At 37.9% G+C, this 24,643-nt stretch overlaps 1 protein-coding gene across 1 annotated transcript; it reads right to left on the minus strand.

The window, feature by feature from the left end:
- Window positions 1-656: 656 nt before the first annotated feature.
- LOC119692350 (odorant receptor 23a) lies at window positions 657-20,405 on the minus strand. The gene is made up of 5 exons (XM_038112638.2): window positions 19,260-20,405; window positions 18,965-19,064; window positions 18,661-18,759; window positions 947-1,102; window positions 657-814 (listed from the first exon to the last, which is right to left on the minus strand). The coding sequence occupies exons 1-5, from the start codon at window positions 20,180-20,182 to the stop codon at window positions 749-751; spliced, it is 1,344 nt and encodes a 447-aa protein (XP_037968566.2). The 5' UTR covers window positions 20,183-20,405; the 3' UTR covers window positions 657-748.
- Window positions 20,406-24,643: the final 4,238 nt, after the last annotated feature.

Below are 24,643 nucleotides of genomic sequence, written 5' to 3' on the forward strand. Positions count from 1 at the left end.
CTGGGAATACATGCTCCCCAGTATTTTAAATAGGATACCAAAGATAACCGTCGATAGCCTCACAAACAATGTATCCAAGAGAAAAGCCGTGTTGAAAGCATATTATTTTTCCTGTTACATTAAGTAATATACCTAAGTAAGCTACATAAATATATATATATAACTAATAATTTTTCATGTAAAATCAGGCCTTAGTAAAAGTCAAGTTCTGATTGTGTGTACCTAGGTAAGTACTCATTTTTGTGTCTCATTGTCTTAACTTTTTTCTTGTAAAGAACATCATAATGTACCTATCATAAAATATATTATTTTTATACGTATTCAGGTTTAAAATAATAATTAAAAAATGTAGACTTTTTTATATTGTTTAGCGATATAGCGATCTCACCATGTCGCACTTAAATCTAGTGGTTTCAGCGCATGGTTATTGTACTTTAACTTTATGTAATCTTACATGTATTAAATAAATAAAGATAAAAAAAAAAAGCTAGCCTTTCCCATTTAGGAGTAATTTGGTACTTTTCTCAGTGAAACCTTTTCATTGCCCGTGAGTATTTGTCTAATAAACTCTAATTCTTACCGCAGCTTGGATTCTTAATTTTTGCTTAAAGGATTAATAGAAACGCAAAAACGAAAACTCCTTTTAATACTTAGAACTCTATACTTTGACTTCAGTTTAAGAAAAAAAATACACATTTAAGTATACTACTTTAGTACATAGGCTCTCTAATCTGTGATGTAAGTATACTTATAACGTTTCTTGATTGTTAACAGCTCGAACCAATGTGAAGCATGAGTAAGCGGCTTTCATAATCTGCAAATAAAATAATTCATTATGTTAACAGTAAGTAATTAAAAAAAAAAACCAAGGTCTACGAAACTGACCCCTCTGAGGTATTATTTTAGAAGGGTCAGGTTTCTCTGTCCCCAACTATACAATACATACCGAAATGAAAGTGGTGAGTGACAGAGGAAACATGGACCGAGCCGTTAGTATCATGTTCTTGTTCGCTCGCTCAACTAACAAAATCATATTCCTTTTGAACGAGGCTGATCTCTCTAACCAGTCGCAATCGTACACAGCTGATGTAGTCAGGCCACTCTGTCAATTAAAAAAAATAAATATTTACAAATACCTTGCTTTTTCATTTCTCATTTCATGATGAATTTTTCTTACAATGTGTAATATTATACTTTATATACCATTTCAGGTACGGAACCCAAAACACGCAGTGGAACTACTAAGTATATCAATATGAGATAATTACAGGCGTTCCTATAAGTTAACGTTATCCTATTAGGAGGATACAAATTGTCATTTTTATTTTTGGGAAGATTCCGGAATACTTCACTCAGAATAATAACATTGTTACTATAACACAATTGAGCCTTAATTGACAATTTAAATCCCATCAAAAACATAAATGTAATACAAGAGCCAAGTTCAATACCATGAATGCCTTGGTTGTTGACTTCAACGACAAAAGAAGTGAGATCTAAATGGGTGCCAAGTTCAATGGTCAGTCCTGTAATTTATTTATAAGAAACAGTACGTATAACATATCATATATTATCTTCTTATAACATAAAATTGTGTATTGTAGCCTAAGGTCTGATTTGGCTAGTTTTTATACACCTACCTGTTTCATCGCTAGTTTCTACCAACAATACAAATTATCGGAATTATAAAATAAGAATTATTGTAGGTTTAACTTGTGATAATTTATAATTCATATATGAAAACTAGCCAAGACAGAACTTAGGCTACCGTATCGTACCGTACCGTACCGTACCGTACCGTACCGTACCGTACCGTACCGTACCGTACCGTACCGTACCGTACCGTACCGTACCGTACCGTACCGTACCGTACCGTACCGTACCGTACCGTACCGTACCGTACCGTACCGTACCGTACCGTACCGTACCGTACCGTACCGTACCGTACCGTACCGTACCGTACCGTACCGTACCGTACCGTACCGTACCGTACCGTACCGAACCGTACCGTACCGTACCGTACCGTACCGTACCGTACCGTACCGTACCGTACCGTACCGTACCGTACCGTACCGTACCGTACCGTACCGTACCGTACCGTACCGTACCGTACCGTACCGTACCGTACCGTACCGTACCGTACCGTACCGTACCGTACCGTACCGTACCGTACCGTACCGTACCGTACCGTACCGTACCGTACCGTACCGTATCGTACCGTATCGTACCGTATCGTACCGTATCGTGCCGTATCGTACCGTATCGTATCATTACCATCCCATCCCATCCATTTACAGCTTTCTAGATAGACTTTATCTCAAAGCCAGTACTACAAGAGTTATGATCTATACGTGAATGAGTCAATGTTAAAAATGAGGATTTTTGGACATTAATATCTTAATAACCGTTTGAGATAAGTACGCTTATGAAATTTGGAATACGCTTATGACATATGTATCTCGGTAGTCTCAATATACAGGGTGTTGCAAAATTGGTATATCAAGCCGAAAAGGGTCCACACAACTCGTTCTGGAAAAGTCATTGGCGATGTCAGATTTGGGCGCACGAATAAAAAAAAGTTCCATACAAAACTTAATCCATATTTTATTTGTAACTTTTTTGACAACCCTGATGATTGTTTCTGGTAGCCCTGGTACCCTACTTCCGTATAACTACAAACATGACATACCAGACGACCTTATACGCTATAACCCTAGTACCCCACTTCTGTATAAGTATTAGATGCACTATAGCACAAGCACGCATCTCCTGGCTGGCGGACACGGCTCAACCACCCTGGTACCTACCTTTTTTTTTTACGTTAAACGTGGATTTGCACTAGACAAGCCTTAGATACCTAACCAGTTGCCTACTAATGACTTCATCAAACGAATTTCATACCAAAATAAATACCATAGATAATAAAAAATACTACCTACGTACATTAAATAAAGATTGGTAACATACCTCTTACATCCAATAGTAGGTAAGAGGAAAATCCTCTGGTAACCGTGAAATAACGCCGGCCGGCACATTGATTTTGTTTATCATTATTAACACTTCACATTACAACTGAACTTGGACACTTAATTGTCCTTTTACTTTTCATTCCAAGGTCTACCATACGATATTAGGTTTTTCACTACACTTTTAAAGATTATGCTTAGATACCTAATTATCGCCGTATCAAATAACACAATCAGGTTGTTTATGAACTCTCACTTCACATTACACGGATTACGCCACCAATATTACGCGAAGAAACCCAAATAACTAATTAAATTAGCAAAACAATGCTTCGCGGTGCTATGCGCCAGGGCAACTGAACTGATTGAGAGACCGCCCGCGCCCGGCGGCATTCCTTTGAGTCCTATGATTTCTAATTTCGCGCCGAAAATATTGACGCGCCGCGAACCAATCATAGCGTCACTGAGGAAATGCAGTTGTGTTGACAAAAGGCTTAGCTTTAAGGACGAAAATGCATGTTATTATGCTGTTTCTTTCTATTTCACGCGAAGGCTATAAACAACGAAAAGTTTTATCTCTTTCTTACGCAAATCATCATATTAACACATACATAGACAATTAGACATTAAAATACTTTAAAGTAATACAAATAAAGAAGTATCTATCTCTCTTTTACTTCATAGATAAGTTATATCTTTTTTCTTTTTCTATCTTAATAATGTAGTTACTTTTACTAGGACAATCTGAGTTCATTGGTTCTCAAAGTTTTTTCAGGTAAAGTGGATATCGTAGATACGTTGAGGTAGGTAAGTACCTACTTCTTCTCCTAAGCGTGTCGGTGAAAATATTAGAGCTGAACTAGGGTTTGTCACTGTCGTGTTGGTATTGGTTATGATTATGAAGGTAAAAGTACGTATTAATACTCATTACTCACACTATGAAAGTAAGTAGTAATTCACTGTGCCAACTGTGCTTGCATGCAGTTTGGCAGAGTGCTGTAAATTAAACTTTGTATTTTATAATGAATAAAAACATTAATAATAAAAAAAAAAAAAAAAAAAAAAAAACTCAATCGAATCGAATTCGTGAATAAAATACCTACAATAGTACATTGCACATTGTTCTGTTACCTAAGTGGTGAAAGCTTATTTAGAAGCAGAGTTATCCTTAAGTACCTACATCACCAATCAAAATATTCCCTCACGTCACTGTGCTATGAAACGAGCTCAATGCCTTTTTTCATGCAATTCTTTCGGTGATTATCAGTTTGAACAAGCATCGCGTGGCGACTAACTACCAGGAGACCATTATGCGCTGCTCGCGCGCGAATTCTTTAAGTTGGAGAGCCATTGGTCAAAAGTAATAAATTTTTATTGGTTTTTCTATTGGTCAAAACTCTCGTCTCTCTTTTTATCTTCTTTCTATCTTTGTTTAATAATGGTTTAGATAAGATAGTGCCTATGGGATACCAGAATCAAATAAATAAATTACCTGAAACTAGCTTTGGCAGAACCCGATCGTTGGGAGATATGATTAATTAGTAAGTAAAGTACACACACCCGCATTGACCCGTGTGTTGCGCTCGCGATTAACAGAAAATCAGTAGGTAGGTATGAATAGGAAATACGTAATTCTTCTAACTAGATCAAAGAAGTTCCGCGGCGCGGCGCGGCGGCCGGCAGCGTCAGGCGGCGATATCAAAGCCAAGGGCGGCGGCTTTGACAAATGCACATTTTGTTGTTATTTAGGTACTTTGATTTAGTCACATTGCAAACTTTTAAGCATACACAAGTGTAGTGTCGATTGTGTAATGCTTTTACATATTTCTGTCGCGAAATGTTTGTTGTAAAGACAGTTTTTAATTTATTTAGTACCTACTATGGAAGAAATAGGTAGGTAAATTTATTGTGCGTTAAAACCAAGTGATAGTGGGTAAGTGTGATTGTGTTTATCAGAATATTCGGGATGTTGGATGTCGCACGTAAGTACCTACCTAGTTACACGATTAATTTGATTCTAGGCTGTAGTAGGCAATTGTAGGTACCTATGACGTAAATTATCTTAGTTTTACATTTCCTGAACACTACATGTAAGCACTTACTTAAATGTAGCTAAGTTCAAATTCTGTTGTGAATTAGTTTTCCCTACTTTTAGGGAAAAGAGAAAATGGGGTAAAATGGCAATTATTCATATTTTGTGCATGATGTCCTAGTAACAGAGACAGAGTTCATTGACATGTAGGTCAGTGGGTCTTGTAATCAGCTGTTTTAGGGTTGTTAGACCACTTTTTTTCTGCGTGATTTTTTGAAACTTCAATCGTCAATAACTCGAAAACGGTAAACTTTTTTGAAATTCTGATTTCAGTTTCGGGCTTAGATATAACATGCTGCACATGCTGGTTTCGGCTTGATATACCCTTTTTGCAACACCCTGTATAAGCCAAATTTGATACGTTAATATGAAATAGTTTTTGATTTATGAGGGGCTCGAAATGGTTCGTGTAATATTACACACGGTGCGGCTCGCCAGTTCTGTTTCTCGAACTTGGCTTGACACGCTACCGCGTGTCTAGATAAATACATCATCATCATCATCATCAGCCTATGTCAACCCACTGCAGGGTATAGGCCTTCTCCATGTTATGCCAAGTCCACGGTCCTGTGCTACTCTCATCCAGTTTGGTCCAGTCACTCTCCTAATGTCATCGGACCAACGGGTCGGCGGTCTACCGACTGATCGCCGTCCCTCCCTTGGCCACCACTCCGACACTGCCTTGGTCCATCTGCCGTCTTCCCGCCTTGCCAGATGCCCTGCCCATCTCCATCGTGATCGTGATCCGTCTCCCAACGTCTTCAACCTTTGTCCTGCGTCGAATTTCTACGTTCGGGATACGGTCCACTAGCGAGATGCCTAGCATAGTGCGCTCCATGGCTCGTTGTGCTACTTTAATTTTGTGCATGCATGTCTTTGTGAGCGTCCATGTTTCGGCACCATAAGTGAGGGTAGGCAGCACATACTGGTTGAAAACCTAGGTAACATAATGGACAACATTTCATTTTCTTTACCCTATATTTTTATTAGCTATTCGGAAAGTTTATTAAAAATTAGAGGACCCGTATTTTTTTATTTTGTATAAACATTAATTTTTGCATGTTATTTTTAACTTTAAAGTTAATTATTTTAAAACCGGAAGTGACGTCACATATTAGGCTCAATTTTTATTTTTGTATATTGCTTTATTCTCGAAAAAAAACATAAATGACACTGACAAGTGAAATTTAAACTTTGTTTACATGCCAAACAACAAATGGGTCATTTTCAAATGACATTGATATTTCTGATGATACAAAGTACTTATCATGTAAAAAATAAGCAGAAGCAGCTGTGTAGGCGGTGGCATGCTCTGGGACATATTATATAGTGGTCATCTCTTAAAGCTGCGTACACACCGGGCCAACGAACGCCCAACGAACGCCAACGGTTATCCCAACGATGGATATTAACATACATAATACAGGGTAGATTGCAGAAACGAAGGCCAACGAAAAACGTTCGTTGGCGTTCGTTGGCCCGGTGTGTACGCGGCTTAATACGCACTAATCATTTTATATGATAAATAAAAAAAATAGACAGAATGTGTCAGAACCCCAAGTAACATTTTTGGTTTTAAAAAGGTTTTGAAAAGGTTCTAGAACCTTTGTATGGAAATCAACTCGTGAGACTTAGAAGGCTCGATAACCTTATATTAACCTTATATTAACCTCCTGAGTGCAAAAAGGGCCCACGTTTTAGAACCTTTCTGAGAGCTACAGCAAAACCTATAGCTCAAACCCAGAACCTTTTGAACAACTTACACAGAACCTAAATAAAACCTTCACAACCTTAATTTAACGTTAACATAACCTTGGAAGACAGCTTTTAAGTTCTAAATTAGTCCTGGATGTAACTCTTCTATAACTTGAAACATATTTGATGGATATTTGTAATGCCTTCCCAGGACTCTCGGGTCTTAAAATGTTTCTGTGTAAGATTTTATAATAATTATAATAAATGGCGCCATTACCTGACACTTTCCAAGACTCAAAATGGCTAACTTGTAAGTGTTGTATTAATACAAAATATAGTAAGTAGTTAGGCTGAAGTCAGGAAATATGAAAACCTTGTGCGACTAGCACTTTATTGTGATACTTTCGGATAATAGTTCTGTATAAGTGACGGGCCTTTTGTAAATGATAAATTTGAAGATATTTTAATTAAAAAAAATAGATAAAATTTTATGTTTGGTGTAAATTTATATTAGAAATAAAAGTACTGTCTATATAAAAAAACATATATTTGGAATAGTATAGGAAACGCTACTGAATTTTCCCTTATTAATTAAAATGTATCTTTTTGGTAAGTTTTTTTTTTATTTCAGTGAAAAAATATGGCGGCCGTTAGGAAATTACTAAAAAGCATTAAACATATTATGAGAATGCCTCTAAAGCTTTAAAATATTCTTGTAGGACTTAAATCATGCCTTTAGCTCATAGCCAGTGCTTAATGCTTTTGGTTTTCACCAAGTAGTCCTAATTTGTTTGCCTAGACACCTCTTATCAACCTAAAGGTTTAAGATAGGTTTTAAAAAATACTTATAAGTAATTTAAATATTCCATAACTTTATAGTTGTATCAAGGTTAAAAATTTAACCTTAAGCTCTCACTTTAGCATTAATGCTAGCTTTTCTAGAAGTAAATCAGGAGTCTACGACAACTATAAGATCCTAGAACTATATGCTCCTGAAATACATGTTAAAATAACGTTAATATAAACTCTTATCAGCAGCTACAAGGTTGTATTAATAAACAATTAGTTTTAGGACTTAGTAATCATTCTCAAGTACTCAATATGACCAGATAGCAAAGCATTAACCTTTTCACAACCCTTATAAAACCTAAAGGCATTTCTTACAACCTAAGCTCGAATGAAATGTTACTTGGGACAGAATGTATGAAAATGACCCAAATAAACAACAACGTCACGATAAAACGTCAACGTCAATCAAAAATGAAAGTGACAGTTACTTTGTTTTTAAATCGATAGGCTTTGATCATCAAAATGCATCGCACCTGATGCATGACGTCATCAGCACTTTTGAACTATTTTATGATTTTCTCGAAAATGATACATCCAAAAAATACAAAAACATTTTTTTGTGGCCTTAAGAGCTAAATCTCGAAATGGTTTTCGATTTATAGCAGCTTTAGTTTTTTGAAATGTTGTCCATTATTAATTATTAACTTGTGGGAACCTGCGTGAAGTTAGCAGCCTAAAGTTAGCAGCCTATGAATATGCGACCAAATTAAGATGGTCACTTCACTCATCCTGTTCTTATTCAATTAAAACGTATGCAAAGGCTTACGTTGTGTATAGTAGTAGAACTATATGCTAATAAAAATTTAATAAAAACCAATATTGTCAAAATTACCATAATTCTAACTTATTTAAATTAAAGTCAGCAGCCTAAATGGTCCATTTGTAAGAAGACACCTGGAAGTTGTCCAGAGGCCAGCATCTCACCTAATTTATTTTGTGTGTTGTTTCATAAGAAAAGGCTGACAGAAGTTTCATCAACATTGAAAGAGGATAACAGGGGCAACGGGAAGAAAGAATGAAATATAAAGTTAGCAGCCTAAATGGTGACTTTGTATGGGGGCACCTAGAAGTCGTCCAGATGCCAGCATCTCACCTAGTTTATTTTGTGTATATTCCCATAAACAAAGGCTGACAGAAGTTTCATCAACATTGAAAGAGGATAGCAGGGGTAGCCGGGCCACTTTATAACTGATTTTGGTGAAAAATCGTCATTTTGTATGGAGACACCTGGAAGTTGTCCAGATGCCAGCATCTCACCTAGTTTATTTTGTGTGTTGTTTCATAAGAAAAGGCTGACAGAAGTTTCAACAACATTGAAAGAGGATAACAGGGGCAACGGGAAGAAAGAATGAAATATAAAGTTAGCAGCCTAAATGGTGACTTTGTATGGGGGCACCTAGAAGTCGTCCAGATGCCAGCATCTCACCTAGTTTATTTTGTGTATATTCCCATAAACAAAGGCTGACAGAAGTTTCATCAACATTGAAAGAGGATAGCAGGGGTAGCCGGGCCACTTTATAACTGATTTTGGTGAAAAATCGTCATTTTGTATGGAGACACCTGGAAGTTGTCCAGATGCCAGCATCTCACCTAGTTTATTTTGTGTATTGTTTCATAAAAAAAGGCTGACAGAAGTTTCATCAACATTGAAAGAGGATAACAGGGGTAACGGGACGAAAGAATGAAATAAAAAGTTAGCAGCCTAAATGGTGAATTTGTATGGGGGCACCTGGAAGTCGTCCAGATGCCAGCATCTCACCTAGTTTATTTTGTGTATATTCCCATAAACAAAGGCTGACAGAAGTTTCATCAACATTGAAAGAGGATAGCAGGGGTATCCGGGCCACTTTATAACAGATTTTGGTGGAAATACGTCATTTTGTATGGAGACACCTGGAAGTTGTCCAGATGCCAGCATCTCACCTAGTTTATTTTGTGTGTTGATTCATAAGAAAAGGCTGACAGAAGTTTCATCAACATTGAAAGAAGATAACAGGGGCAACGGGAAGAAATAATGAAATATAAAGTTAGCAGCCTAAATGGTGACTTTGTATCGGGGCACCTGGAAGTCGTCCAGATGCCAGCATCTCACCTAGTTTATTTTGTGTATATTCCCATAAACAAAGGCTGACAGAAGTTTTAGCAACATTGAAAGAGGATAGCAGGGGTAGCCGGGCCATTTTATAACTGATTTTGGTGGAAAATCGTCATTTTGTATGGAGACACCTGGAAGTTGTCCAGATGCCAGTATCTCACCTAGTTTATTTTGTGTGTTGTTTCATAAGAAAAGGCTGACAGAAGTTTCATCAACATTGAAAGAGGATAACAGGGGTAACGGGACGAAAGAATGAAATAAAAAGTTAGCAGCCTAAATGGTGAATTTGTATGGGGGCACCTGGAAGTCGTCCAGATGCCAGCATCTCACCTAGTTTTTTTTGTGTATATTCCCATAAACAAAGGCTGACAGAAGTTTCATCAACATTGAAAGAGGATGGCAGGGGTAGCCGGGCCACTTTATAACTGATTTTGGTGAAAAATCGTCATTTTGTATGGAGACACCTGGAAGTTGTCCAGATGCCAGCATCTCACCTAGTTTATTTTGTGTTTTGTTTCATAAGAAAAGGCTGACAGAAGTTTCATCAACATTGAAAGAGGATAACAGGGGTAACGGGACGAAAGAATGAAATAAAAAGTTAGCAGCCTAAATGGTGAATTTGTATGGTGGCACCTGGAAGTCGTCCAGATGCCAGCATCTCACCTAGTTTATTTTGTGTATATACTCATAAAAAAAGGCTGACAGAAGTTTCATCAACATTGAAAGAGGATAACAGGGGTAGCCGGGCCACTTTATAACTGATTTTGGTGGAAAAACGACATTTTGTATGGAGACACCTGGAAGTTGTCCAGATGCCAGCATCTCACCTAGTTTATTTTGTTTGTTGTTTCATAAGAAAAGGCTGATAGAAGTTACATCAACATTGAAAGAGGATAACAGGGGTAACGGGACGAAAGAATGAATTAAAAAGTTAGCAGCCTAAATGGTGACTTTGTATGGGGGCACCTGGAAGTCGTCCAGATGCCAGCATCTCACCTAGTTTATTTTGTGAATATTCCCATAAACAAAGGCTGACAGAAGTTTCATCAACATTGAAAGAGGATAGCAGGGGTAGCCGGACCATTTTATAACTGATTTTGGTGGAAAATCGTCATTTTGTATGGAGACACCTGGAAGTTGTCCAGATGCCAGCATCTCACCTATTTTATTTTGTGTGTTGTTTCATAAGAAAAGGTTGACAGAAGTTTCATCAACATTAAAAGAGGATAACAGGGGTAACGGGACGAAAGAATGAAATAAAAAGTTAGCAGCCTAAATGGTGAATTTGTATGGGGGCACCTGGAAGTCGTCCAGATGCCAGCATCTCACCTAGTTTATTTTGTGTATATACTCATAAAAAAAGGCTGACAGAAGTTTCATCAACATTGAAAGAGGATAGCAGGGGTAGCCGGACCACTTTATAACTGATTTTGGTGGAAAAACGACATTTTGTATATAGACACCTGGAAGTTGTCCAGATGCCAGCATCTCACCTAGTTTATTTTGTTTGTTGTTTCATAAGAAAAGGCTGATAGAAGTTACATCAACATTGAAAGAGGATAACAGGGGTAACGGGACGAAAGAATGAATTAAAAAGTTAGCAGCCTAAATGGTGACTTTGTATGGGGGCACCTGGAAGTCGTCCAGATGCCAAAATTTCACCTAGTTTATTTTGTGTATATTCCCATAAACAAAGGCTGACAGAAGTTTCATCAACATTGAAAGAGGATAGCAGGGGTAGCCGGACCATTTTATAACTGATTTTGGTGGAAAATCGTCATTTTGTATGGAGACACCTGGAAGTTGTCCAGATGCCAGCATCTCACCTATTTTATTTTGTGTGTTGTTTCATAAGAAAAGGTTGACAGAAGTTTCATCAACATTAAAAGAGGATAACAGGGGTAACGGGACGAAAGAATGAAATAAAAAGTTAGCAGCCTAAATGGTGAATTTGTATGGGGGCACCTGGAAGTCGTCCAGATGCCAGCATCTCACCTAGTTTATTTTGTGTATATTCCCATAACCAAAGGCTGACAGAAGTTTCATCAACATTGAAAGAGGATGGCAGGGGTAGCCGGGCCACTTTATAACTGATTTTGGTGACAAATCGTCATTTTGTATGGAGACACCTGGAAGTTGTCCAGATGCCAGCATCTCACCTAGTTTATTTTGTGTGTTGTTTCATAAGAAAAAGATGACAGAAGTTTTATCAACATTGAAAGAGGATAACAGGGGTACGGGACGAAAGAATGAAATAAAAAGTTAGCAGCCTAAATGGTGAATTTGTATGGAGACACCTGGAAGTTGTCCAGATGCCAGCATCTCACCTAGTTTATTTTGTGTGTTGTTTCATAAGAAAAGGCTGACAGAAGTTTCAAAAACATTGAAAGAGGATAACAGAGGCAACGGAAAGGAAGAATGAAATATAAAGTTAGCAGCCTAAATGGTGACTTTGTATGGGGGCACCTGGAAGTCATCCAGATGCCAGCATCTCACCTAGTTTATTTTGTGTATATTCCCATAAACAAAGGCTGACAGAAGTTTCATCAACATTGAAAGAGGATAGCAGGGGTAGCCTGGCCATTTTATAACTGATTTTGGTGGAAAATCGTCATTTTGTATGGAGACACCTGGAAGTTGTCCAGATGCCAGCATCTCACCTAGTTTATTTTGTGTATTGTTTCATAAAAAAAGGCTGACAGAAGTTTCATCAACATTGAAAGAGGATAACAGGGGTAACGGGACGAAAGAATGAAATAAAAAGTTAGCAGCCTAAATGGTGAATTTGTATGGGGGCACCTGGAAGTCGTCCAGATGCCAGCATCTCACCTAGTTTATTTTGTGTATATTCCCATAAACAAAGGCTGACAGAAGTTTCATCAACATTGAAAGAGGATAGCAGGGGTAGCCGGGCCATTTTATAACTGATTTTGGTGGAAAATCGTCATTTTGTATGGAGACACCTGGAAGTTGTCCAGATGCCAGCATCTCACCTAGTTTATTTTGTGTATATTCTCATAAAAAAGGCTGACAGAAGTTTCATCAACATTGAAAGAGGATAGCAGGGGTAGCCGGGCCACTTTATAACTTATTTTGGTGGAAAATCGTCATTTTGTATGGAGACACCTGGAAGTTGTCCAGATGCCAGCATCTCACCTAGTTTATTTTGTGTATTGTTTCATAAGAAAAGGCTGACAGAAGTGTCATCAACATTGAAAGAGGATAACAGGGGCAACGGGAAGAAAGAATGAAATATAAAGTTAGCAGCCTAAATGGTGACTTTGTATGGGGGCACCTGGAAGTCATCCAGATGCCAGCATCTCACCTAGTTTAGTTTATTTTGTGTATATTCCCATAAACAAAGGCTGACAGAAGTTTCATCAACATTGAAAGAGGATAGCAGGGGTAGCCGGGCCATTTTATAACTGATTTTGGTGGAAAAACTACATTTTGTATGGAGACACCTGGAAGTTGTCCAGATGCCAGCATCTCACCTAGTTTATTTTGTGTGTTGTTTCATAAGAAAAGGCTGACAGAAGTTTCATCAACATTGAAAGAGGATGGCAGGGGTAGCCGGGCCACTTTATAACTGATTTTGGTGAAAAATCGTCATTTTGTATGGAGACACCTGGAAGTTGTCCAGATGCCAGCATCTCACCTAGTTTATTTTGTGTGTTGTTTCATAAGAAAAGGATGACAGAAGTTTTATCAACATTGAAAGAGGATAACAGGGGTAACGGGACGAAAGAATGAAATAAAAAGTTAGCAGCCTAAATAGTGAATTTGTATGGAGACACCTGGAAGTTGTCCAGATGCCAGCATCTAACCTAGTTCATTTTGTGTGTTGTTTCATAAGAAAAGGCTGACAGAAGTTTCATCAACATTGAAAGAGGATAACAGAGGCAACGGAAAGGAAGAATGAAATATAAAGTTAGCAGCCTAAATGGTGACTTTGTATGGGGGCACCTGGAAGTCATCCAGATGCCAGCATCTCACCTAGTTTATTTTGTGTATATTCCCATAAACAAAGGCTGACAGAAGTTTCATCAACATTGAAAGAGGATAGCAGGGGTAGCCTGGCCATTTTATAACTGATTTTGGTGGAAAATCGTCATTTTGTATGGAGACACCTGGAAGTTGTCCAGATGCCAGCATCTCACCTAGTTTATTTTGTGTATTGTTTCATAAGAAAAGGCTGACAGAAGTTTCATCAACATTGAAAGAGGATAACAGGGGCAACGGGAAGAAAGAATGAAATATAAAGTTAGCAGCCTAAATGGTGACTTTGTATGGGGGCACCTGGAAGTCATCCAGATGCCAGCATCTCACCTAGTTTATTTTGTGTATATTCCCATAAACAAAGGCTGACAGAAGTTTCATCAACATTGAAAGAGGATAGCAGGGGTAGCCGGGCCATTTTATAACTGATTTTGGTGGAAAAACTACATTTTGTATGGAGACACCTGGAAGTTGTCCAGATGCCAGCATCTCACCTAGTTTATTTTGTGTGTTGTTTCATAAGAAAAGGCTGACAGAAGTTTCATCAACATTGAAAGAGGATGGCAGGGGTAGCCGGGCCACTTTATAACTGATTTTGGTGAAAAATCGTCATTTTGTATGGAGACACCTGGAAGTTCTCCAGATGCCAGCATCTCACCTAGTTTATTTTGTGTGTTGTTTCATAAGAAAAGGATGACAGAAGTTTTATCAACATTGAAAGAGGATAACAGGGGTAACGGGACGAAAGAATGAAATAAAAAGTTAGCAGCCTAAATGGTGAATTTGTATGGGGGCACCTGGAAGTTGTCCAGATGCCAGCATCTCACCTAGTTTATTTTGTGTGTTGTTTCATAAGAAAAGGCTGACAGAAGTTTCAACAACATTGAAAGAGGATAACAGAGGCAACGGGAAGGAAGAATGAAATATAAAGTTAGCAGCCTAAATGGTGACTTTGTATGGGGGCACCTGGAAGTCATCCAGATGCCAGCATCTCACCTAATTTATTTTGTGTATATTCCCATAAACAAAGGCTGACAGAAGTTTCATCAACATTGAAAGAGGATAGCAGGGGTAGCCGGGCCACTTTGTAACTGATTTTGGTGGAAAAACGACATTTTGTATGGAGACACCTGGAAGTTGTCCAGATGCCAGCATCTCACCTAGTTTATTTTGTGTGTTGTATCATAAAAAAAGGCTGACAGATGTTTCATCAACATTGAAAGAGGATAACAGGGGTAACGGGACGAAAGAATGAAATAAAAAGTTAGCAGCCTAAATGGTGAATTTGTATGGGGGCACCTGGAAGTTGTCCAGATGCCAGCATCTCACCTAGTTTATTTTGTGTGTTGTTTCATAAGAAAAGGCTGACAGAAGTTTCAACAACATTGAAAGAGGATAACAGAGGCAACGGGAAGGAAGAATGAAATATAAAGTTAGCAGCCTAAATGGTGACTTAGTATGGGGGCACCTGGAAGTCATCCAGATGCCAGCATCTCACCTAATTTATTTTGTGTATATTCCCATAAACAAAAGCTGACAGAAGTTTCATCAACATTGAAAGAGGATAGCAGGGGTAGCCGGGCCACTTTGTAACTGATTTTGGTGGAAAAACGACATTTTGTATGGAGACACCTGGAAGTTGTCCAGATGCCAGCATCTCACCTAGTTTATTTTGTGTGTTGTTTCATAAAAAAAGGCTGACAGATGTTTCATCAACATTGAAAGAGGATAACAGGGGCAACGGGAAGAAAGAATGAAATATAAAGTTAGCAGCCTAAATGGTGACTTTGTATGGGGGCACCTGGAAGTCATCCAGATACCAGCATCTCACCTAGTTCAAATCAGTTATAAAGTGGCCCGGCTACCCCTGCTAGCCTCTTTCAATATTGATGAAACTTCTGTCAGCCTTTGTTTATGGGAATATACACAAAATAACTAGGTGAGATGCTGGCATCTGGACGACTTCCAGGTGCCCCCATACAAATTCACCATTTAGGCTGCTAACTTTTTATTTCATTCTTTCGTCCCGTTACCCCTGTTATCCTCTTTCAATGTTGATGAAACTTCTGTCAGCCTTTTCTTATGAAACAATACACAAAATAAACTAGGTGAGATGCTGGCATCTGGACAACTTCCAGGTGTCTCCATACAAAATGACGATTTTTCACCAAAATCAGTTATAAAGTGGCCCGGCTACCCCTGCTATCCTCTTTCAATGTTGATGAAACTTCTGTCAGCCATTGTTTATGGGAATATACACAAAATAAACTAGGTGAGATGCTGGCATCTGGACGACTTCCAGGTGCCCCCATACAAATTCACCATTTAGGCTGCTAACTTTTTATTTAATTCTTTCGTCCCGTTACCAGTGGCGGCTGCACCTCAAGTGCGCCCGTGCAACGCACTACCATTTAAAAACCTTCTAAATATGTACCTTCCTTCTTCCTATACCATACTAGGTACGTCTAAAAAAACTTCACAGTAAATACCAATATAACAACCGTAATACCTACCCTAAACAGAAAATAACATAAATCTGATTATCGTTACGAGTTAAAATAAACCGAGCCGGCCTATTTTGATTTCTACTGCGAAAGAATTAGATCTTATTTTTGCTTGAACAAAAACGGCCTCGTGCGCTCGGATTGTCGCACGGAGCGAGCTCCTACATTAGTATGAAACAGGATGGAAATCGCCCGGCGCGTGAGACGGAAGATGCTCAGTACAAACTGTATGCAGTTCTAGGATAAATTCGTGCGCCGCACGCGACCGGACATTGCCGAAAGAATACGAATGACGCCACGGGAATCGGGAGGCGCGGGCGGCGGCCTTGACCGGTGCAGTGGCGGTGACCTACGAACGATACACTACACTTGTCATGTCATTCGCGCGCGAATACGTAATTAATTTATTTGTTACTCTAATTACTTATTAACTAAGAAAGTAGTAAAGATTTCGTGAGTGTGTATGTGTGTGTGAGTGAAAATAAGTGCAAAATACAATATTGACTTCATAAAAGGCAATATTTAGGACATTTCAAAATAGACTGGACATTAAATCTGCTGGGCCGCCTCGGCCTTTTCTCATCTTAAAACAGGAGTGCAAAACAGAAAATAAAACTTATAAGTACTTATACCTGAATTTTCAAAAGTTAAATGTGCAATAAAAAGAAATTGTTATGTGGATGTGAGAGACTAAATGCTTTATTTTGCTTTCCGTGTGTTGTTTTCGTTTCGGCAAAGAAGCAATTTCGCGTCAAAAAAGGAATAAGGTATAATATAGGTACTTATATTTTTTTTCACTTCTAATTGTAATAATCTATTTTTCATGCAAAATTTACTAAACCCATAAAGTGCACCACCGGGTATCTGAGGCACCAGCCGCCACTGCCCGTTACCCCTGCTATCCTCTTTCAATGTTGATGAAACTTCTGTCAGCCTTTGTTTATAGGAATATACACAAAATAAACTAGGTGAGATGCTGGCATCTGGATGACTTCCAGGTGCCCCCATACAAAGTCACCATTTAGGCTGCTAACTTTATATTTCATTCTTTCTTCCCGTTGCCCCTGTTATCCTCTTTCAATGTTGATGAAACTTCTGTCAGCCTTTGCTTATGGGAATATACACAAAATAAACTAGGTGAGATGCTGGCATCTGGATAACTTCCAGGTGCCCCCATACAAAGTCACCATTTAGGCTGCTAACTTTATATTTCATTCTTTCTTCCCGTTGCCCCTGTTATCCTCTTTCAATGTTGATGAAACTTCTGTCAGCCTTTTATTATTAAACAACAAACAAAATAAAGTAGGTGAGACGCTGGCATCTGGACAACTTCCAGGTGTCTCCATACAAAATGACGATTTTCCACCAAAATCAGTTATAAAATGGCCCGGCTACCCCTGCTATCCTCTTTCAATGTTGATGAAACTTCTGTCAGCCTTTGCTTATGGGAATATACACAAAATAAACTAGGTGAGATGCTGGCATCTGGATAACTTCCAGGTGCCCCCATACAAAGTCACCATTTAGGCTGCTAACTTTATATTTCATTCTTTCTTCCCGTTTCCCCTGTTATCCTCTTTCAATGTTGTTGAAACTTCTGTCAGCCTTTTCTTATGAAACAACACACAAAATAAACTAGGTGAGATGCTGGCATCTGGATAACTTCCAGGTGTCTCCATACAAAATGACGATTTTTCACCAAAATCAGTTATAAAGTGGCCCGGCTACCCCTGCTATCCTCTTTCAATGTTGATGAAACTTCTGTCAGCCTTTTCTTATGAAACAACACACAAAATAAATTAGGTGAGATGCTGGCATCTGGACAACTTCCAGGTGTCTCCATACAAAATGTAGTTTTTCCACCAAAATCAGTTATAAAGTGGCCCGGCTACCCCTGCTATCCTCTTTCAATGTTGATGAAACTTCTGTCAGCCTTTTTTTATGGGAATATACACAAAATAAACTAGGTGAGATGCTGGCATCTGGACGACTTCCAGGTGCCCCCATACAAATTCACCATTTAGGCTGCTAACTTTTTATTTCATTCTTTCGTCCCGTTACCTCTGTTATCCTCTTTCAATGTTGATGAAACTTCTGTCAGCCTTTTCTTATGAAACAACACACAAAATAAATTAGGTGAGATGCTGGCATCTGGACAACTTCCAGGTGTCTCCTTACAAATGGACCATTTAGGCTGCTGACTTTAATTTAAATAAGTTAGAATTATGGTAATTTTGACAATATTGGTTTGTATTAAATTTTTATTAGCATATAGTTCTACTACTATACACAACGTAAGCCTTTGCATACGTTTTAATTGAATAAGAACAGGATGAGTGAAGTGACCATCTTAATTTGGTCGCATATTCATAGGCTGCTAACTTTAGGCTGCTAACTTCACGCAGGTCTTGTGGGAATATTATATAAATATACCTATTTATTTAAAACGTATTTTTTTACCTCATGTGCTATCTGAGTGCCGACATAACCCGGTGTGAAAATTTGTACAGTCATCATTACACCGTAAAGCACCAAGAAAAACAGCTCATTTTTGGGTATCTGGAAATTTCAGGTACAGTTTGATTATGATTATGTAGCGGTAGCTATGATACTCTAAAAGGGGTCAGGTTTATTTTCCCCAGACTGTACTACGGTATTCAAACAGTGCCTTCTGTTTACTTCAGTATTGTGTTTTACAATAACAAAATAGTAACAAAAAGACATTGTAAATAACAAATCATTACATTTTAAATAAGATTTTTACCTGAAGACACGCTATGAAAGTGACACAATTGATAGCCGCTCCAACGCCGAATTGAACAAACATTGCCATATCAAAAATTTCCTGAATGAGTTTGCAATACCTTTAAATTAAAGTTGTATAATGCACATTTAGTACAGTATCGAATCAACAAAAAATTCTGGGTCTTCAGTCTGACCTTCTAACCAAGAACTTAGTTCAAGTTGTTATTAGCCGATTTTGAGTTAGGTCGTTACTGTACTAAAAGTGCGATAGGAACATTTCATATTCACACATAAAAATAATAAAAACATCTTACACTCTTATTGCATCATAATGCTTCAAGCTTTTCACTAGTTCTTCTTCCAACTGTCTTTCTTGCCGAATGTCCAGATTTCCCTCTTGCGATAGACTTTTTATGTTTGCCAATCTGTAGTTCAAAGCCTTGAACTGCCCTATTCCCATGAATATCAAACCAGGCATGAATGTATCACTGTTGACGCTTGTAGTCATATGGGCATAGTTTCCAAGCGATTGGAAGATCCAGTAGAGATAAATATTGTCATCTCTCTCTTTCTCAGTAAGGAAATAATAATTGCAAACAGAAAGGACTAACTTTTCACCGAAAACCAAATGATTTATGAGAGGATAGAAAGTGAAGCCTATATATGATATGTGACCAATACAGAAATATATCAGATAGTATCTCTTGTAATCTGCTACAAATGTATTGTTCATCTCTTTATGTTCTGGAGTTTCACCAGCAAATACATCAGTATCCAAGTAGCTGAAAGCTTCTAATATACGCTTACTTTTTGATATTATCATATGAATTTTAAATGCTACGACCACAGATGTAAAATAAAAAAGAAGCTCAGGAACAAAGGCCTGTACAGTTTTCGGGCAGTAAATCAGGTTCAAAGTCAATAAACCATCGTATAGAACAAAAAACAAGAAAATAAATAGTAATGAGTAATAATAATAGTATTTGTGATTTACTTCTCTTAACCAGAGAGCAAGAATTTTCCAGCATCGAACATTGTAATCGAATGCTGTGGATATGGGTTGAGACGCCATGGCTGGTAAAATAATAACAGTTAAATGACAAGAAAATATTCTGGTACGTTGTATAAAAATGTGACTAAGTGCCACAAACGTGTTAATGGAAGTAATTAAAACAACTATACGGTTCAGTATTGTAAAGTTTAGAAACGGTAGACAGAATTCAAAATAACTAGGCATTAGATTTTGTTTTTTAAGAATAAGAAGTTTTTTTTCTATTGAATATTTTTTTTAGAACAGCTTGGCTACTTTTCTTCTTGGGTACCTAACCTATGCCTGTCCGTGGATGCTGTTACGGCAAGCCTAGGCCTTCGGGCGGCTTGAAAACATCTAACAGTCGTCGGGTTGACCAATAATTACCCTTCAACTCTCTACAGCATCCGAGACCCACGGCCCAATAAGTTACAAATAATTTATCTTTTCAAATAAGTTAACGTTTCTTCTCTTTACAGTTGTGCCTCTAATATACGAGTGTGCTGTCCCACGGTGAGGATTGGCTAATAATAGTTTGGTTGAAATAACAAGGACGGTTATGGAAACTTACCACTTTCAATTACAAAACCCGTTAAAATTTTATTATAAAACTTTAAAATACAGTTTGAAAGGACGTAGGTATTTAATTGTTTAGCGATAGAGTACCTACGTACTGGCTTTGTTAACTTTACTTTCTGTTCGCAAAATTGTTTTCAAGATAATGTAAAGAGTTATTAAAACCTGGCCAAAAATGTCGGAACTTTTCTAAATTTAGACTAACAAGCATCTATTAATGACTTATTTAAGGTTTAGTACTTATGTCTACAGGGTTTATAAAAGAGGTAACGGTTTCTTTTAAGGCATGTATCCCACTACTTAAACTAGCCCAATTTAACCTCTAAGCAAGTTTTCTCCATTCGCTAATTTACCTCGGGTTAGAGCAAAAACGTGTTTTACTGGTAAAGAGATTTCCTGGGAGTTATTTAACTAATTTCACACAAGAAGAAGTTTGCACTTAAGAGCCATCTGTTGGTATTAGCTGCAAGTTTCTGGGACGTGTCCTTGTTCAAGAAGTTTATGTACAGAACCGGCATAGGATAGGAGGTATGGGACTTGTAAGAATTAAATCTTACTAATTAAGTTTTTTATCACTAATTACAATAGTAAAAAAAACTTGAATCTGAACAAAATCAACTTCAAGGGAAGCGCTAAAAACTTCAACACACACACATGCACATAGTTTTGATTATAAATTTTAGACCTTCAAAAACCCGGCTATGAGTTGTTATATGTTCAAAAGTGTGTTAACTGGAACAATGACTATGAATACCACATTGTCAGGATGAATTGAAGGAAATATCGAATTTTATAAGTAGTATATTTAGATTTAGGTATATACCTACCTACTATATTATTATATACTACGGTATACACCTATAACTACTCCAGCACGCGTAGCACAGTATGGCTGCGACAAGATATAAATGACAGCTAGTTGCAACAAATTGTGTGATACCAGTTGTCCTCACAAACGCTAACATGGCCAACACGAAATAATCACTACAAGATGTGAGTTACAATTTTGACAGCGAGATTGGAAGATTTGTCTTATTTCCTAACATGGGTGTACCAATTTGTCCACACTTGTCTCAGTTTGACATTTGTTTAGGTAGCATTTTATCACTCAAATTCGAAGGTGGTGATAACATGTGACACAAATTATTATTTGTTTAGTTTTTGTTAATTTCATCCTTGCTCTACAAGAAGAGATGCAGGAAAGGAAAATTACTATAATACTTATAGGGAGGATGATCCGGGACTCTAATAACCCGTTGAAAATGCTTTAAAAACAACATTTGTCAAAACACACATCCTCTTTTTATTTGACTAAAATTATATATCATATTACTTATATGTAGCGGTGTTAGCTCAGACGGGTAAACGCCCGCCCCTCACGGAAGAGATGTGGATTCAAATCCTGTCGCTGACATGTGCTAATAAGTTAGATAGATAGACATTAATTTGTTCCACTTAAATTAAGAGGCGAAATGTGTGTTTTGAAGCAGACCAAAAGGGAAGCAACTCAGCGCATATGTTTGCCCTTAGGAACAAACCACAGATTTTCAGTTGTCTCCCATACTTATACTTTATATACTTTAAGTTTGCCTATACGTCAAAGTATGTAGGTAATGAAGTGGCTAATTGAATAGTTTGAATGCTAAATATAGAGTTCACGAAATGTAAATAATACTTATAAACTGTACATTGAATACATCTGGCACACCGGGCAGTCAGCGACTCATTCTAATCCTTCACCACAGCGACAAACCCTAGTCAGGCTTTATGATTTATCAACAACACGTGAACAACACGTTAACTGAGATGAAGTGGCTAATTGAATAGTTTGAATGCTAAATGTGGAGTTCATGAAGTGTAAATCATATAAACTGTACATTGAATACATCCGGCACACCGGGTAGTCAGCGACTAATCCTTTCACTACAGTGACAAACCCTAGTCAGGATTTATTATTTATCAACTACACACTAACTATAAAAAAATAAGTGGGTATGCTAGCATGTACTTACAACTATTTTAAATGGTTATAAAAATATAATATTTTCTTTAGGTAAGTAAAACATTTATTAAACTTTTAATTAATAAATTATAAAGAGTATACTATTTCACACACCATAAAAGCATATTAGGTATTCTTAGTTATCAACTATCACAATAATCAGTCTGAACTTTGCTTATATCAGTCATCAAATGGGTCTCATAGTATGTATGCCAAGTTTTTCAACTTTTTCAGTTCGGTGCCGCTCCAGTTCATTGTTTCACCACAAGGTTGCTAATGTCATCTGACCATCATTCAGCACCACCATTCACCATTCAGGTGGTTTCTGCCAACAAGAGCTCTCCAACCGTGTCTAGGGCATCAATTTCTGACCGGTTTTGACCATCTTCCGTCTTGCCTACAAGCCAATTTCAATGTTCTGTAACAAACAAAAATGTTTCATTAGTTTTTAGTTATACTTATGAACTAAGATTATGTCTCCTATTGTCCTCTTCATCATCATCATAACCCATCACGTCCCCACTGCTGGGGTAGGGGTTTCCTTCCAATGAAGGAAGGGTTTAGGCCTAGCCGACCAAGTAGTGCCATGTGAAAAAAGTTTTTTGAGTTGTTTTGTGTGCATATGCCCAATTATAATAACATGTCACGGGTACTGGCACTTACCTACTGTTTTTTTCCTTCCATTGATTATATAAATATTATTCAGTCAGGCCGTGGGACAAGCATCGAAGATGATATTCTGCGCCCGTCAGGATCCTGCCCGGGCTTTTTTCTCAAGGCCTTCTAGCTCCTGGGGCCGGGTAGACAGTGGGTGGGTCATCAGTCAGGTGGCATGCTGTTTTTGTTCTTCGTCTCAGGGATCCGATGCATCGACGGCTGCCGATAGCAGGAGCTCCCAAGGAATCTGAGCGTGCTTGGTCGGGAGCAAGCTTGGTCGTATATCATTTGATGAGACGATGTCCAAGAAACTCAATAAAGTAGTTTAATGAGCCAATATGAATCCATGGGGTAGCGCAAAGCAAAGTAATATTACCAAAATAATACACTCGAAACTCTCGAAAGCACCAAACAGTCAAAATTTTCTTCAAGTTTGACGTTTGGTGACATTTTAATTGTCAAAAAACCATAGACAATACAAACAACAACCACAAATGAGAGGTTTTCGGAAAAAAATAACATTTGAAAAACTTATTTGCACAGAGCAGAAAAGTTACAGTGTCACTGGGACTAATGCCGAATCACACAAATAAAATGAGTCCCATGTACACCCTATGCTAACATTTAAGACTGATATCAAAAAGTGACTCAATTTAATCAGTCACTTCACATGTTGTCTTATTATGGCCATACTAGCCGTGCAGCATGGTACGAAACTGGTGCGTTTTTGTCACAGAAGTGGACGCGAGCGGAAACAATGATTTCGCTTGTGACTAGATAAATAAGATGTCGCGATGTGACGAGGGTCTCTGAGCAGTTTTTACCAAAAACCCCGCACTAGCCCCACCTGCGAGTCTTTGTTTAGGATCCCCAAATACATTGTTAATGCGGATCCACTATAACAGGGGTTGGAAGTCAACATGCTCGCTGACATTTTGGGACAAAAGCGTTTTTGTCCCGGATCGTTTCCTACATCTATTTTTACCGGACTATGGCGAAGATATAGGATGGATGTTAAGAATTTAGCAAATGCCTTACATAGTTTATATTAAAGAAAGAGGTGAGACAAAACATGATTGGCCTGAGGTTCTGATTACCAGTCATAAATCACAACACTTTGTCCTTAGCCTTACTTACTGTATACCGTAAATTAAAGACGGTACCAAATTTAATCCAGCACAATTTTTCCATCATAAAAAATAGAAGTCACCCATATCCGGAGTGGCTAGCAATGATTTAGTGGCATCGCGAAGATTTATAGGACAGCCCTCTTCCCGCTGCCGACTTCAATGAATAATAAATCGAAGATCTTTTTCGATATTATTGATACTTCGGTCCCGCTTGTGATAAATGTTCGGGGCGAATTGAAACCCTTTTTATTAAAACATATATTACTACAGGTCCTGAAGCAGACACTGAATAATACGAGCTCC

Source organism: Plutella xylostella, chromosome 5, assembly GCF_932276165.1.
Source record: "Plutella xylostella chromosome 5, ilPluXylo3.1, whole genome shotgun sequence".
In the NCBI taxonomy this organism is placed as follows: Eukaryota; Metazoa; Arthropoda; class Insecta; order Lepidoptera; family Plutellidae; genus Plutella; species Plutella xylostella.